At 44.7% G+C, this 15,873-nt stretch overlaps 1 protein-coding gene across 1 annotated transcript in view; it reads left to right on the top strand.

Moving 5' to 3' along the window:
* Positions 1-15,873, top strand: part of TMEFF1 (transmembrane protein with EGF like and two follistatin like domains 1) — a 282,319-nt gene that overhangs the window by 250,375 nt on the left and 16,071 nt on the right. The window contains exons 6-8 of the mRNA XM_073678601.1: positions 3,896-4,044; positions 5,291-5,356; positions 8,512-8,635. Coding sequence (XP_073534702.1) covers positions 3,896-4,044; positions 5,291-5,356; positions 8,512-8,635 — 339 coding nt within the window. The remainder of the gene's footprint in view (positions 1-3,895; positions 4,045-5,290; positions 5,357-8,511; positions 8,636-15,873) is intronic.

Here is a 15,873-nt window from a genome sequence, read left to right as displayed (position 1 = left end):
AAATTGGTGATGTTCAATACTTATTTCACACGCTGTATTTTACAGATCTCATAAAAATTTTACTGCTGGTAATATGCTTATGTAGCACCCCGAGGACTCGGCTGCTACAGGGGTATTGCACCTCGAACCAGAGGTGTGGTATTCCACTCCCGGGTAAGGATGGAATGTGGACCGGGGCTCAGTAAGCTGCATACACTACACTCACCCCATTTCCGGGGGACAGATCAACGGTACTCCCACCAGATAGATGTGCAGGTACGACAGCGTCTGTCCCTGGCTGGAGTGGGAGGGGGGGAGGAATATCTCAGTGGTGTAGGAGCAGACAGGGGAGGGACTCTGGGCATAGGTAGGAGCCCATTGGGTGCTGGTCACCTGGGCTCGGGTGTCAGAAGGGAGTATAAAAGGTGGGCACCATCTTAGATCAGGGTCTGTCTGTTCAGAGAGGAGCTCAGCCAGAGAGGGCTGACAGGGAGCTGTGGCTCAGTCCGGGCCCAGTTCCAGAACCAGGCCTGAAGTGGAGGCCTGAAGCAGAGAGAGAGAAGTAGGAGGAAGAAGGAGCAGAAACACCAGGAAAGGCCCAGAGACGCAAGAAAAGAGGGAACCCTAAGATCCCACGGAATAACGGGTGAAGGGTTGGCAGAACAGGGTACCGGATCCCAAACTGGTGGAGGCCAATTATCCTTAGCCAGGAACCGGAGGTCGTGGTCAAGTCTTGGCGTGACCCCTCACCAAATCCACCAGGAAGGCATACCGTATAGGGTCAGGGAAACCGGGAAAGGTTTCGCCACCAAAAGGCCCGAGGGAGCCGGACAAAGGTGGGTCCCTAGTGGGGACGGCCAGTAGGAAGGAAGAGAGGGGAGCCCTGGACCACGCTCTGGAATTGCCTGGGAGTTGGCCGAGTCCCTGACCTGGTGGACGCAGCATGACTCGGGTGGTCCTTACTGTGCACAAGGGACCCGATAAAGAACTGTGAGTAAAGCTTTGGAAACTGCATTTCAAGCCTCCGTGTTTCATCGCCGCACCTACACCATCAGTACTGGGACACCCGCACCATCACTGCCATCTTCATCTCCACAATAGCTGCCCTGAGGCAATACTCCTCCCGTGGGGAGTCATCCCATTCTCAGCTGCACAAATAACATCAGCCTCAGCGGTCTGCAGTGCAGCAGCGGTCCCCACTGACCGCAATCCACGGGTGGCGTAGTCGAACTCTATAACATCTTACTTTATTCTAAGTTCTGCCACTTGGTTTGACCACTCTGGGCACGGACCGGGTCACCGCCACGAGGACTACTACCCCTATCAGATCCGGCTCCGGGTATTCCCCGCATGCGCAACGCTGCCCAACATGGCCCAGGGGGCGCGTCACTTATTCAGGTACCATTTGGCATCAACGTTAAATTAGCCTTGCGTACCTTAATACCAGATGCTTAGTTCAGATTAAAACAAGATTTGAAGATTTTAATTGAAGATGGACTACCTTCTTCTTACCTTTTGTGCCTCCCCCATTTCCTCATAGATTGTAAGCTTGCGAGCAGGGCCCTCAGTGTTCTTGGTGTTTGTTGAATTACATGTTTACTCTGTTATGTCTTTATTGTCTGTACAAGTCCCCTCTGTAATGTAAAGTGCTGCGGAATATGATGACGCTATACAAAAAATTATTATTATTATTAATAAATATAAGTTGGTGGTTAACAAATGTAATCTTCTAACGACTTTTCCGACGTCTGTGAAAATCGGTCTGAGGTTGAACCGCAATGCATGGACTGGAAGCAGCTCTCCCGATACGAGCGTGATAGAAATATATGACGCTGTCACGTTCAAGTCGGGAGAGCCACTGCCAGTCTAAGCATTGTGGTCCAATCTCTGATCGATGTGCACGGTGGTCTGAATGAGCTCTTAATGTAAAATGTGATGTTCTGTTTTTGTGTGGGTTTAATTTCTTTAATGTTTGAAATATATTTAGGCATATAAAACTGAGGATTGTAATACCATTCAATGTCTACATGTCTGTAATTTCTTATTTGTATTATATACCATTTTTATTGTATCCTCTATGGGCATATCTTCCCTGCAGCAACAACTGTCTTTGTTTCTTCCAGTGACTTCATTAGTAATATCTTACTGCTGGCAGTGTTCAGTGGAGGAAACCCAGTGCTAATGCAGATAGCTACTCTTTGTATTGATAACTGAACATTTGTATTTGTATTATTTTATTATTTGGTGGTGCAAAATTATTTGCATTGGTGACTGTATATTGGTCACTGGACCTATTCTCTGCTGTATTGAGTGCTAAAGTTGGTTTTATTTCGGTATATTGGATTCCAAAATAAGTTGCATAGTTGAGAATATCTATTACATAGATCCATGTCATTATATTATTTGGTAATAATAATATCTGAGATAGGCTTTTGTACATGGCTTGACATTAAGTTAAACTTCTAGTATGTTCTCAGGAGTAGCCATACATATCCATATGTATTTTTTGGAAGCGAAGAGGTATGTAGACATAGAAGAGTATAGCCCATAGGTAAATCAGATTCCTCTTGCTAGTGATGTTCTTACCAAGAGACAGAGCTTTAAAAGGAATCTGTCAGTAGGATCAACCCTCCTAAGCTGTCAATATAGGCATACAGGTCATAGGAAGCTGAATACCATGAAAGGGGAGTTATCAGTGTGAGACATATAATGGCACTTTGCTCTCATAATCTCACACAGCTCTGCAGAGAGATGAGCACCAACACAGTACAGTAAAGCTAACACAGTACATCAGAAGTGACGTTTATCTCATTACAAAAACATTTGCAGCAGCACTTGTCCTCTCACAAGGCTTCAGGTTCCATCCCACAGACAACCAGTATGGGGGAATGATACTACAACAGAGATAACAGCTCTGTGTGAAGACAACTGCCAATGTGCTTGTTTTGTTTGTAATGAAACAAGTTTCAACTCTGCTGTACTGTGTTGGTTATAATTAGGCACAGCTCTGCAGCAGTGCTGCTGCAAATGTTTGTAATGAGACAAAGCAATCATCAGAAAATGACCTATTGTTTTAATCAGGCTTTTGTATTACATGTATTGTTTTTCAACATTTTTGGCAAAGTTTGTTTTTTTCATATCACGGTCTTTACTAAAAAACAAAATTAGTAATCTTGCAATTTTCACACTGGTCACAGGTACTTTTGTAGACTTATACATCCTGTTCTTTCAGGAAGAATTTTCATCTGGCTCCATATTATCAGAGACAGGATTACAATGACAGCTAGTATGTATGATAGAATCCACCAATCATAATAGGTGACATCGCCGCTGAACCTGCTCCCCCTTCCCATCACAGTAACCTTTGCACATGCTCATTAGATGCTTCAATACAAAAGATAGGGCATGGTCTTTATATTGATGATGTACACGTATTGTTTCCTGAAACAAAAGGAAATTAAAGTCTACAAAAAACCCAGTGGCCTCTGGCTCCATATTATCAGAGACAGGATTACAATGACAGCTAGTATGTATGATAGAATCCACCAATCATAATAGGTGACATCGCCACTGAACCTGCTCCCCCTTCCCGTCACAGTAACCTTTTCACATGCTCATTAGATGCTTCAATACAAAAGATAGGGCATGGTCTTTATATTGATGATGTACACGTATTGTTTCCTGAAACAAAAGGAAATTAAAGTCTACAAAAAACCCAGTGGCCACTGTGAAAATTGCAAGATTTCTACATATAAATATATACTGTATGTTTAACACAAAAATCTGATTTAAAGAATATGCTGTTTTGTGATGTTTTTCAGTCCGAATATTACACTTGATAATATTAATGAACTGATATAAAAACTTGAACATTTCTTTGTTACTTAATCATTCATTTACTTCTTTTTCCTAACAGATGTGTGTGTAACATAGATTGCAGTGGACATAATTTTAACCCAGTCTGTGCGTCAGATGGAAACTCCTATTCTAATCCTTGTATGGTTAGAGAGGCCTCATGCATCAAGCAGGAGCAGATTGATGTAAAACACTTGGGAAGTTGTACAGGTAGGAAGCCAAAACATGATTTATAGAAAATTGAATAATGCCCAAAATGTAGCATTTTATAGTATGGCAATATAGCCAAAGGTTGAAACCTGGCCTCTTCTGCTGCATTTCCCCTTTTATACAGATAGCCATGCTTATTCATCTCGAATATGGAGTATTGGTTAGATATCTCATATATGTCCTCTATACACCAAGTAATAGAACATGACCACACCTTTCCGCCAGGAAAAGTGATCTAGTCACCTACATTCAAATTTTGGTGGGTTTCAGCCTTTTATGCCCTACTTTACTTAAATTTATGGTATTTCCAAATCATGTAGTATATTAACATCACATCAATGAACACAAAAAAATTCAGTTTGGCAAGTTTTAAAGCACCATTCCAGTGTTTTTTTTTATGTCAGCCCTGGAGTGATATCATTATTCAAGTTCTCTGACCCTAGTATTATATACTCACCAGCCGCTGTCTTCAGCTCTTCCCGACACCGCTATGGTCCATCTTCTGACCGCAACTTCTGACTGATGGGAAGCCAGAGGTAATGGTGACAAGCTCTCAATGTAAGTCTATGAGATCCTTGTCCTTGCTCTCATAGACTTAAATGGAGTTGTGACCCCGGCTCGCCTGGCAAACACTGGAGAGATCCAGCAGATCACAAACTGCAGAAGACGGACTAGAACAGTGCGGATAACTGGCAGCTGGTAAGTATAAGACCAGGGACAGAGAACTTAGGTTAGTGGCACCGCTGCAGCGGTAAGTAAAAAAATATGCTGGAATGGTGCTTTCACATTGTCATTTTACCTAAAGTTTCTGAGGGAGATTGAATTTGGGCATAAATCCTGTACTGTGGCACACTGCATAATACACACCATTAGGCATTATATGTGCCTTGTTATGCTGCCTCCTAGGAATCCACAAGAAAAAAAACTCTCCCTTTGTATGAATCTGAAAGTAATGTATGGGCCAGAAGGAGGGTATGGATCTGTGTAATTCGGCCATACACATGGGCTTTATTATGCAAGTTGAAGTATTGTATTATTTGGGTTTCTTGCCACTTTAGTATATGGAGCCTCTACCCTCTAATCTGTCCATCACCCTCTAATCTGCTCTACCCTCTAATCTGACATATTAATTTGCATATTTTGGTGTGTATTTGTGATGTGACTGGACACATTTGCTAACTATATGGAGGCTCTAGTACAATAACCTCCTCAAAGGGTCTAAATCATTTTATTTTTCTATATTAAGTCACAGATGACACTAATCCAGTTGGAAAGAAAGATGACGGCTTACAGTACCGGCCAGAGGTGAAAGGTAGGTCCCCTCCAGACTTGTAGTTCCAAAGACACCATTGTTGTAACTATTTATAATATTTCTCTGCTCATCTGCCTTCATTTCTGCATCCAGAACTCACTGCTCGAGACTCCTTCATGAGAGCACCATCCTAATGTAAATGTTAGAGTCGCATTTTGACAACAGCCGGTTGTTGCCGCAGAATTCTGCTATTTTATGATGCACATTCATTTTACCGGACAAAGGATATTTGTAGTTCAATACACAGACATGTCTCCGGCTGTCACAGAGCTGCAATTACTTTAGAAACATACAGTATAGTTGGACAAGTCGTGTTCTGGAATACTGAAGAGCAGAAGAAAATACTGTGAACTGAAAACCACTTCACAGGCTGCAGATATAGCCTTCTTACATGAAACGTTATGGCAGATATAAGCATGAAGCTGATAGTGTACCTGTAGGAAAAAGACATGGAACATACATCTAAAACTCACATATTGATGATCTATTGCAATAAGCAAAAATTTACAAAACTGAACACGATGTTCTCAGTTAAAATTCTGATCAGACCGTATGAAGCCCACTATGATGGCCATTGCTGTGGTGTGACCTGGAGCTTTTACCTTGTAGCATGGGTGCTGTGGAGCATCTGGGTTGCTCCCTCTGCTGATCACTTCAGCGCTAGTTGACATACGGTGCCACACCTTTAAGGGTAGGGATCCTCTAAGAGTTTCGCATTGATGTGGCAGTTGGCTTAATGCAGTCTGATCAGAATGTTAGCTAAGAACCAGTTTTGCCCATTTTGGCGGATTTACTTGAAACTGATGTGACACTGACAAATATCCTAAAAAAATTGGCACAACTCCATATTGCGCAAAAATTTTGAGGCTCTTCAAAGTGTTTTTCCAGGAGTCTGGAGTAAACACGTTAATGAATCGGCCCCTTAGTGTTTTATCATGGGGTTAATATATAGAGGATAAACTGATATTACTATTACATTCTATTTGATAATCTAGTGCTTTTTGTTATTTTAAGCCATAATCATAATAATCCAAGTATGCAAAGGTGATGTCCTCAAATAGCATTCAGTAGATTGGATATTTTATATTGCCTGTAGAGATGACAACAGACTCCCTGTCCACAACAAATACTGTAGCTACAGGTTTAACCTCTATTAGTATCCCACTCATCCATGAAAGGAAATAATAAAATATTTCCTTCGGCTTTACGGACCTGTCACTAGATCAAAAGTGGCCAGTTTGTGCTATTACTTTCCTCCTGCTGCTCTTTTCCGTATGCTGTTTTTAGTTTTGTTTTTTTAAATCTGCCATATGATTGTAGAGATGTGGGCTATTTATTTATTGTTTACGAGAGGGTGTTGCTCACAGGATTCTCTGGGAGGTGTCTTTAGGGTGCTTTGTGAAAATTACCCTGTGAGCCACACCCTCTTGGTAAATACCATCAAAATTAACACAAAATAAAAGGCCCATAACTCTGTGACCGTATGTTATTTAGAAATTAACAAAGTTTATACAGATACAAAGCTTTGTTCTGGATTACATCCGATCTGGTCTCCATATTGAAAGTTTTGATTTATATAACATAAAGTCATATGAGATTGCATGAGAAAAGAAAATGAAAAAGGGATGAATAGTGAGTAAAAAAAAGTAAATTAGAGATAAAACCTTATATAATCTTGTTTTTGTGTCTGAAGGGGTAAGGGTAACATTTTGTCTTCTTCTAGTATGAACTTTTTTAAACTTTTCTCTAAATCTGTGTATATGTAGTGTAGTGTCAGTGTATTAAAATATTTACCTATAGCCATCTCCTCCAGGATCCAGCGCCATTTTACTCCTCTTCTCAGTGACGTCACCGCTGTTCAGACTATCCTGATCACTCTGTGCTCTATGCGTGACGCATAAGTCTCTTTTCCAATTTAAGCCTATCGAGCCCCATTCTGAGCTTCGTTCTGACGCTCCATAGACTTACATTGTAAAAGCCACTCACAGGTGACAGGGGGAATCTGAAAAGCGGTGACGTTACTCAGAAGAGGAGCGGAACTTCGCTGGATATCGGAGATGACGGCGGTAGGTGAGAATATTAACACACTGACAGCACACTACACACATATACACAGGGTTAGTGGAAAAAACGTTCATGAGAGGTTTGTTTAATCTGTGTATCTTCTACGCATTAAAGAGATAAATACATATCACAAGAGAATGCATGTGGGTGTGACTGTATAAATATTATTCAGGTATATATATATTCTGTTGATTATAAAGGAGTAGGTAACCCAGATATGGACTAAGTAGTATCGAAGAAATAATAAATAAAGGGAGGGAGGAAAACAACTTCGAAACAGGAGTCCAATTAACAACATAGACACTATTTTATTAATCAATCAATACAGGTAAGACACGAGTTACAAACAAGACACGAGTGACGAGATCACATACAATACAATTTCCCAAGTTATATACATGATTTTGTCATATAATAATTAAATAAAGTGCAAAGTGCACTTTATCGACATATTAAGCACTTTGCACTTTATTTAATAATTATATGATGAAATCATGTATATAACTTGGGAAATTGTATTGTATGTGATCTTGTCATTATAATTAGGATCATAGTTCTCATACATTACATTCCTGCAGTGGTGTCCCCTTATTGTGCCCCTGATTTTATATTCCCTTGTTTGTAACCCGTGTCTTACCTGTATTAATTGATTAATAAAATATTTTTTCCGTTATTAATTGGACTTCTGTTTCAAAGTTGTTTCCCTCCCCCCCTTTACCTTCTACGCATTAGCAAAGTTTACATTATCTAATGCATTGTAACTCAGCAGTCCCCATTAAATGGCCATTTTGTGCTCCATACAGCTGTACACACACATATAGGATTAATGTCTTTCCTATCACTGTTTCTTCCACATTCTGCACCATAATCTTTCAGCATTCCTTGTATATCTGTAGAATGGCATAATTCAGAGCTGTACATTGGGAAATCCTTCTGAATGTATGTTTTTTGGAATGATCAAACGCCACGTGACGAGATCCTAAGAAAGCTTTATTCTTCTACCATCGCTCATTGAGATGTGTGTGCTACAACAAGCTGTCAATGTAACAATTTTTATATACAGTTTACTATTTGTAATATTTTCTTGTTAGACTCCAGTGATCAAAGGGAAGATGACTATATGGGCAATTATATGCCATGTTCGGAAAACTATAATGGATATTGTGTGCATGGAACATGCGAATTAAGCTACCCAACACAGAAAGCATCATGCCGGTGAGTAATAATAATTCATAGGTAGAATAGGATTTCCATATATATTTGAAAACATTTAGAAAATTACAACAGTGTACTGGATATCTCCTCTGCTCTGATGATGTGTGTTTTCACAAAGAGTTTGTATGTTTGTGTTGGATAGATGGGGTCCCACAGGGTCAACACCAACCTTCCATGTATATATATATATATATATATATATATATATATATATATCAAATGTGAGAGAATTGCTCCAAGTCACAGTTTCATAAAAATTTAATGTATCTTTATGTCTCGAACCATGGAAACTCTACTAATACAGAAATCCAAGGCTAATTTTTTTTTTAAATAATTCACTTTATTGTACAGTAGACTACTGTCCAACTCTTCCACTGCATGTCCAGGACCCCCCTCTGATCCAGTTAGACAAATATCACCCCTGAAGGCTGTTTGCACGTTAATGACCAGGCCAATTTTTACAATTCTGACCACTGTCACTAAGGTAATAACTCTGGAACACTTCAACGGATCCCACTGATTCTGAGATTGTTTTTTCATGACATCTTGTACTTCACGATAAGGGTAAAATTTCTTCTATATGAGTTGTGTTACTTTGTGAAAAAATCGGAAATTTGCCAAAAATGTAGAAAAATTTTTCAATTTTAAAACTTTGAATTTTCATGCCCTTAAATCAGAGCGATTTGTCACACAAAATAGTTAATAAATAACATTTCCCACATGTCTACTTTACATCAGCACAATTTTGGAACCATATTTTTTTTGTTAGGAAGTTATAACGGTTGACCAGCGATTTCTCGTTTTTCCAACAAAATTTACAAAACCATTTTTTTAGGGACCATATCACATTTGAAGTGACTTTGAGGGGCCCTTACGACAGAAAATACCCAAAAGTGACACCATTCTAAAAACTGCACCCCTCAAGGTGCTCAAAACCACATTCAAAAAGTTCATTAACCTTCAAGTATTTCACAGGAATTTTTAGAATGTGGAAGAAAATAATGAACATTTAACTTTTTTTCATAAAAATATTACTTTAGTTTGTTTTCACAAGGGTAACAGGAAAAAATGGATGCCAAAATTTGTTGTGCAATTTCTCCTGAGCATGCTGATATCCCATATGTGGGGGAAGGCCACTGTTTGGGCGCAAGGCAGGGCTCGGAAGGGAAGGAGCGCTGTTTGACTTTTTGCATGTAAAATTTGCTTGAATAATTAGCGGATGCCATGTCACGTTTGGGGAGTCCCTGATGTGCCTAAACAGTGGAAACCCCCCAGAAGTGACAACATTTTGGAAACTAGACCACTCAAGGATTTTTCAAGGGGTATAGTGAACATTTTGAACCCAGAGGTACGACAAAGAATTTGATAACATTAGGTCATCATTTTGAATGTGTTGTCATTAGTGTTGAACACAAGTGCTCGTTACTTGAGTTTGCATTGGGTACTCAGGTATGCACCATGTATCGCGGGTGCTCGAGTGACATGCTCGAGTCCCTGCCCCGCATGTTTCACGGTTGTTAGACACCCAAAAAAAGCATGCTCGTGTATGGCAATCCCCAAAACATGCGGGGCGGGGACTCGAGCATGTCACTCGAGCACCCGCGATACACAGTACATACCCAAGCACCGGATGCAAACTCAAGTAGCGAGCACTTGTGCTCAACACTAGTCACCATATCGTCATCATTTTTTTTTCTTTACTCTTGAAAAAATCACAACCCAACACAACCCTAATCCTAACTGTAATCCTAACACAACCCTAACCCCAGCACAACCCTAGCCCTAATCCTAACACAACCCTAATCCTAACACAACCCTAATCCTAACACAACCCTAACCCTTACACAACCCTAACACAATCCCTAACACAAGCCTAAACCTAACACAACTCTAACCCTATCCCGAGGTATCCATTCACTATAGTGAGGCAGCAGAGTTACTCTGGACTCAGTCTGGCCTCTTTTTAGCGGTGTCCTTTTTTTCAGAGGTTCACGAAACTGTGGCCTATGGCACTTTTATGCACGCCTAAAAAAGAAGGACACCGTGGGATCACAGGCCAGATGGCGTCCACGGTGCCTCTGACGCGCCCCCTGGGCCTGTGTTGTGCAGGGGAACCCGGAACCGGGCCTGTTGTAGAATGCTGGGGGTTGTAGTCTCCGTGTGGCGGTGACCCGGTCCGTGCCCAGGGTGGTCAAACCAGTGGCAGTCTAAATGTTGTAATAAGTGTCCGACTACGCCACCCGTGGATTGCGGTCAGTGGGGACCGCCGCTGCGCTGCCGACCGCTGAGGCTGATGTTGGTTGCGCAGCCGAGTATGGGATAACTCCCCACGGGAGGAGTATTGCCTCAGGGCAGCTAATGTGGAAGATGATGGGAGTGATGGTCTGAGGGTCCCAGTGCTAATGGTGCAGGAGCGGCAAGGAATCACAGAGACGGGAGGTGCAGTTTAGGGTCTTTACTGATGGTACAAGGCAGACCCTCCCGGGAGTACTGGCTAGTATAAGGGGCCTGGTCAGTCTGCGAGCAAGCAGGAGTTCCCCTGGCCAGGTGGAGTTGTAGGCCTCCCCGTTTATCTGCACTCTTCCTGGCTACCTTGCTGTCAGCGGTTACAAGTAGCCCACGTCCCTGAGTATACCGTGTGGTGCTCACCCGTATGGCTGGTGACTTGGGGCCTTCTGTTAGCCTCCGCTCCTGGATGGTGGCGCTGGTCCCTTCTCTGTGACTGAGCCTCCGGGTTTCTATGGCCAGAGGACCTGGAATCCCCTGCCGGTTGGTTTCTGCTGCTGGGTCTATATCAGTCCCCACAGCCTCGGACTCCTGTGTCCGGCTTTAGTATCTTCGTCCAGGGCGAACTCTGCTCAGCTCCAGCCCCTGGACTTCTGCTACTTCTCCTACAGAGCTCCTGTTCTTGCTTTCCCTGTGTCTGGAACTGTCTGCAGCTCCACTCTGACTCTGACTTGGTCTGCTCTAACCCCGCCCCAGACCCAGTTTATAAGGGCAGATTCCTCCCCTCCCAGGTCTGGGCGGACCGTGTTGCATGTTTAGGGATCCTGACCAGAGAATCCTCCCACTTGCTCTCAGACATAATATCTCTATTACTGTGGCAACCAGACCCCTGGGGTGTCACATTCCCCCCTGGTAAATTTTAGTACTCCGGGACTAAACACATTTTTAAAGAAACATAAATACAAGATATAACAATAATACAATAACATATTCACAAGAAACTTTAGTCTGTAGAGGTCACGGCGTTTCCGTGACCGGGTGTCCATATCACCCAAGGTGAAGTTTATGAAACAAAGGGGGTGTCCATGTCACCCAACAAGGCGAAGTCTTGGCACAGAATAGGGGACCTGTCCAAAGCAAACCCCTTGCGTTGTCCTTAGGCGTGGCTGCAAGGGTAGACTAACTACTTTGGGCCGCAAGGAGGCCACGCCAGACAGGTTTTCTCTTCCGCGGCCGTCTTCACAAGAGGCACCAAGGTGCAACTATCTACAAAACTGTTCCAGTTATCCAGTGTCCATAACCTGTTAGTCCAAATAAATCTGCAGGGTAACTGAGAAACATAATTAGTAACAGGCAACAAACAAAAACCATAAACATTTTTCAATAAACAGTCAACTTTACAGTGCATTGGTTTAGATTCTCCAGCGAGCGGGCATCTGACCTCTAGTGACTCTAGTGGACCTACGGAGCTCACTAACCGGTTCTGCACTACAGGGTGTAGGAGGTGTTATGGGCAAGCTGGGCAGCTTTCTGCGCACTCTTTGGCTCACTAAGGGCACGGCAGGCTCACTACTAGCAGAGGGTTGATCCTCCTGTACTGCTGGTGTGGACTCTTCTGCCTCTTGGGCCGGCTGCTCTTCCAGCTCTTCCGGTTCCTCTGTAGGCACTTGCGGGGCTGGCTGGAGAAAGGTGAGGACGGGTACCACGACAGCGCCGTTTACTTGTGTCCAAGACCGGGGGAAGTCTCCGAGTACGGTACTGATCATTTCTTCCCTTTCCTCTGCGGGTTGAGGGTTTTCTTGATCTTCTTCAGGGCTTTGCAGCTGCTCGGGACACTTCTTCAGGTGGTCTCTGGAGACAATGGCTGTGGTTTCTCCTCCATCCTTACTGATTACGCAGATTTTTGGGTTCTCATGGCTTGATGGCAGTACGGTGTACGGGTCCTTCTCCCACTGGTCGTCCAACTTGTGGAGCCGCCTCTTCCTCTTCAAGACCTGCTCTCCAGGTACCAGGGGAACAGTGGGAGCATACTGGTTATAAGCCTTCTCTTGCCTTTCTCTAGCTTGAGACAGACTTCGCTCGACTCTTTCCTGTACTTTCCGATACTGCTGCTGCCGTTCTGTATCCCAGTCTGCCTCTGGCGAGGTGTCCTCAGGCGTCAGGACTCCCATATCCAGGTCAATAGGCAGCTTACCAGGTCTTGCTCTCATTAGGTAAGCCGGGGTACAGTTGGTGGAACCTACAGGGATGTGGTTATACAGGTCCACCAGATCGGGCAGTTTCTCAGGCCACAGACTGCGTTCTTCCAGGGGCAATGTTTTTAGCAGATCTATCACCACCTGGTTCATCTTCTCGCAGAGTCCATTGGTTTGAGGGTGATAGGGCGTTGTTCTTATCTTCTTGCAGCCATACAGGTTGCAGAACTCCTGGAAGACCTCCGCTTCAAAAGCTGGTCCTTGGTCTGTCAGCACTTGGTCCGGGTACCCGTGTGGACGGCAGAAGTGCTGCTGGAAGGCTCTAGCTGCTGTTTGAGCCGTTAAGTCCTTGACCGGGACCACCACCAGGAACCGGGAGTAATGATCTACGATTGTGAGGGCGTAGACATACCCAGATCTGCTTGGAGCCAGTTTCACATGGTCCAGGGCTACCAGTTCCAGTGGCTGTCTGGTGATGATGGGCTGCAAGGGAGTCTTCTGGCTGGCACGGTCCTTTCTTCTCAGGTGGCACGGGCCACAGTCTCTGCACCACCTCTCGATGGCTCCTCTCGATGGCTCCTCTCATGCCTACCCAGTAGAACCGTTCACGCAACAAGAACTCCAGCTTCTTCCATCCGAAATGCCCTGCTCCGTTGTGGTATGCCTCCAGAACCATAGCCGCGTCTCGTCTTGGGACCACTACCTGCCAGGTCAACTCATGCGTTCGAGAGTTAACCATTCTCCGGCACAGCTTCTCCCTGTAGAGGAACAGCTTACTTTTCTCCTTCCACAGTTGCTTGGTCTCCTCCGGAGCATCTGGGTCAAGACGGGCATCGGCCTGGGTCAGCATTTCCTTCACCAAATGGACTGCGGGATCACTGTCTTGCGTCTCCACCCAGTTGTAGTGGGGCAAGGGATTGAACGTCACGGAGCGCCTGTCCTTCACACGGTGGGAATACAGGGTAATCCCATGACGGTGGAACGCAGGGAGCTCAACTTCTTCCAGATCTTCTGGATCTTCCCCTACGTCCGGTAAGTTCGGCATTCTAGACAGGGCATCCGCGTTGGCATTTGATCGTCCTGCCCGGTATTTGATGGTGAATTCAAAGTTGGACAGGCGGGCCATCCATCTCTGTTCCAGGGCACCGAGCCTTGCAGTGTCCAGGTGTGTCAACGGGTTGTTATCCGTGTACACGGTGAATTTGGAGGAGGCAAGGTAATGCTTGAAACGTTCGGTCACTGCCCACACTACTGCCAGGAACTCCAGCTTGAATGAGCTATAATTCTCAGGGTTTCTCTCCGTGGGCCGTAGCTTTCGGCTGGCGTAAGCGATTACCCGTTCTTTCCCTTGCTGGATCTGGGACAGTACGGCTCCTAGCCCGATGTTGCTTGCGTCCGTGTGGAGGATAAAGGGCTGGCTGTAGTCTGGATATGCCAGGATTTCATCCCCCGTGAGGGCCATCTTCAGCTGGCAAAAGGACTCCTCTTCCAGCTTTTCCCACCTGAAGGGCGGCTTCTGGTTTTTGGCTTTCCGAGATTGACCTATCAGGAGGTCCTGCATAGGGGCTGCCATTTTGGTGAAACCGGGAATGAATCTTCGGTAGTAGCCTACCAACCCGAGGAACTGCCGCACTTCCTTTATGCTGGAGGGTCTTGGCCAGTCCTTAATTACGGTGATCTTATCAGGGTCGGGAGCCACTCCGTCAGCACTCACCACGTGTCCCAGGTACTGCACCTTTGGTTTCAGGAGGTGACACTTGGAGGGTTTCACCTTTAGGCCGTAGTTTGCCAGAGCTTCAAACACTTCTGCCAGGTGTTTCAGGTGGTCCTCGTAGGTCTTGGAATAGACGATGACATCGTCCAGGTATAACAGGACCGTCTCCCAGACAGCATTCCATCAACCGTTGGAACGTTCCTGGTGCGTTGCAGAGCCCGAACGGCATACAGTTAAATTCGCTGAGACCGATCGGGGTGGTGAATGCAGTCTTCTCCCGGTCCGCCTCTGCTACAGGAACCTGCCAGTACCCGCTAGTGATATCCAAAGTAGAGAAGAAGTTAGCAGATTTTAAGGCAGCTAAGGACTCTTATATCCTTGGTAACGGGTACGCATCTTTGTGTGTGATACGGTTGACCTTCCTGTAGTCTACACACATTCTCATGGTGTTGTCTTTCTTTTTCACTAAGACTAGTGGAGCTGCCCAGGGGCTACAGCTGTCCCTGATTACCCCAGCCTCCTTCATGTCTCTAAGCATCCCCTTGGCGTGTTGGTAGTGTGCCGGGGGTACGGGTCGGTATCTCTCCTTTATGGGAGGATGGTCTCCCGTGGGGATGTGGTGTTCTACCCCCTTTACTCGCCCGAAGTCTAGCGGGTGTTTACTAAACACTCTCTCGTACTCTCGAACCACCCGATAGACTCCCTGTTTCTGGTGTGAGGGAGTGGAGTCAGTACCCAAATGCAGTTGCTGACACCAGTCCTTCATTGGTTTCTTAGAGCCGTTACCTTCCTCTGGTTGAGATGGAGGCAAGGGTTCCACGGCCTGTACAGAATTCTGGTTTATGGTGAACAATTTGGCTAGCGTGGCATACCGGGGCAGGTGTACTTCTCTCTCCCCGATATTTATGATGCGAACGGGCACCCTCCCATGGCGTACATCGACCACCCCCCGTGCTGTCAAAATGGTGGGCCTACTGTCTGAGTAGACGGGTTCTACCATTGCTTGGTAGTCTCTACCTCTTAGACCAATAGCTGCCCGGCACCAAATCATCATCTCACTTTTTGGGGGCATGGCAATAGGGAACGGGTCACACATTCTCACG

The sequence above is a fragment of the Phyllobates terribilis genome, unplaced genomic scaffold, assembly GCF_046119375.1.
Source record: "Phyllobates terribilis strain yellow unplaced genomic scaffold, ASM4611937v1 Scaffold_4__5_contigs__length_816908805, whole genome shotgun sequence".
Lineage (NCBI taxonomy): Eukaryota > Metazoa > Chordata > Amphibia > Anura > Dendrobatidae > Phyllobates > Phyllobates terribilis.
The sequence above is the reverse complement of the archived record's forward strand: the minus strand, read 5'-3'. Positions and strand labels throughout refer to the sequence as shown.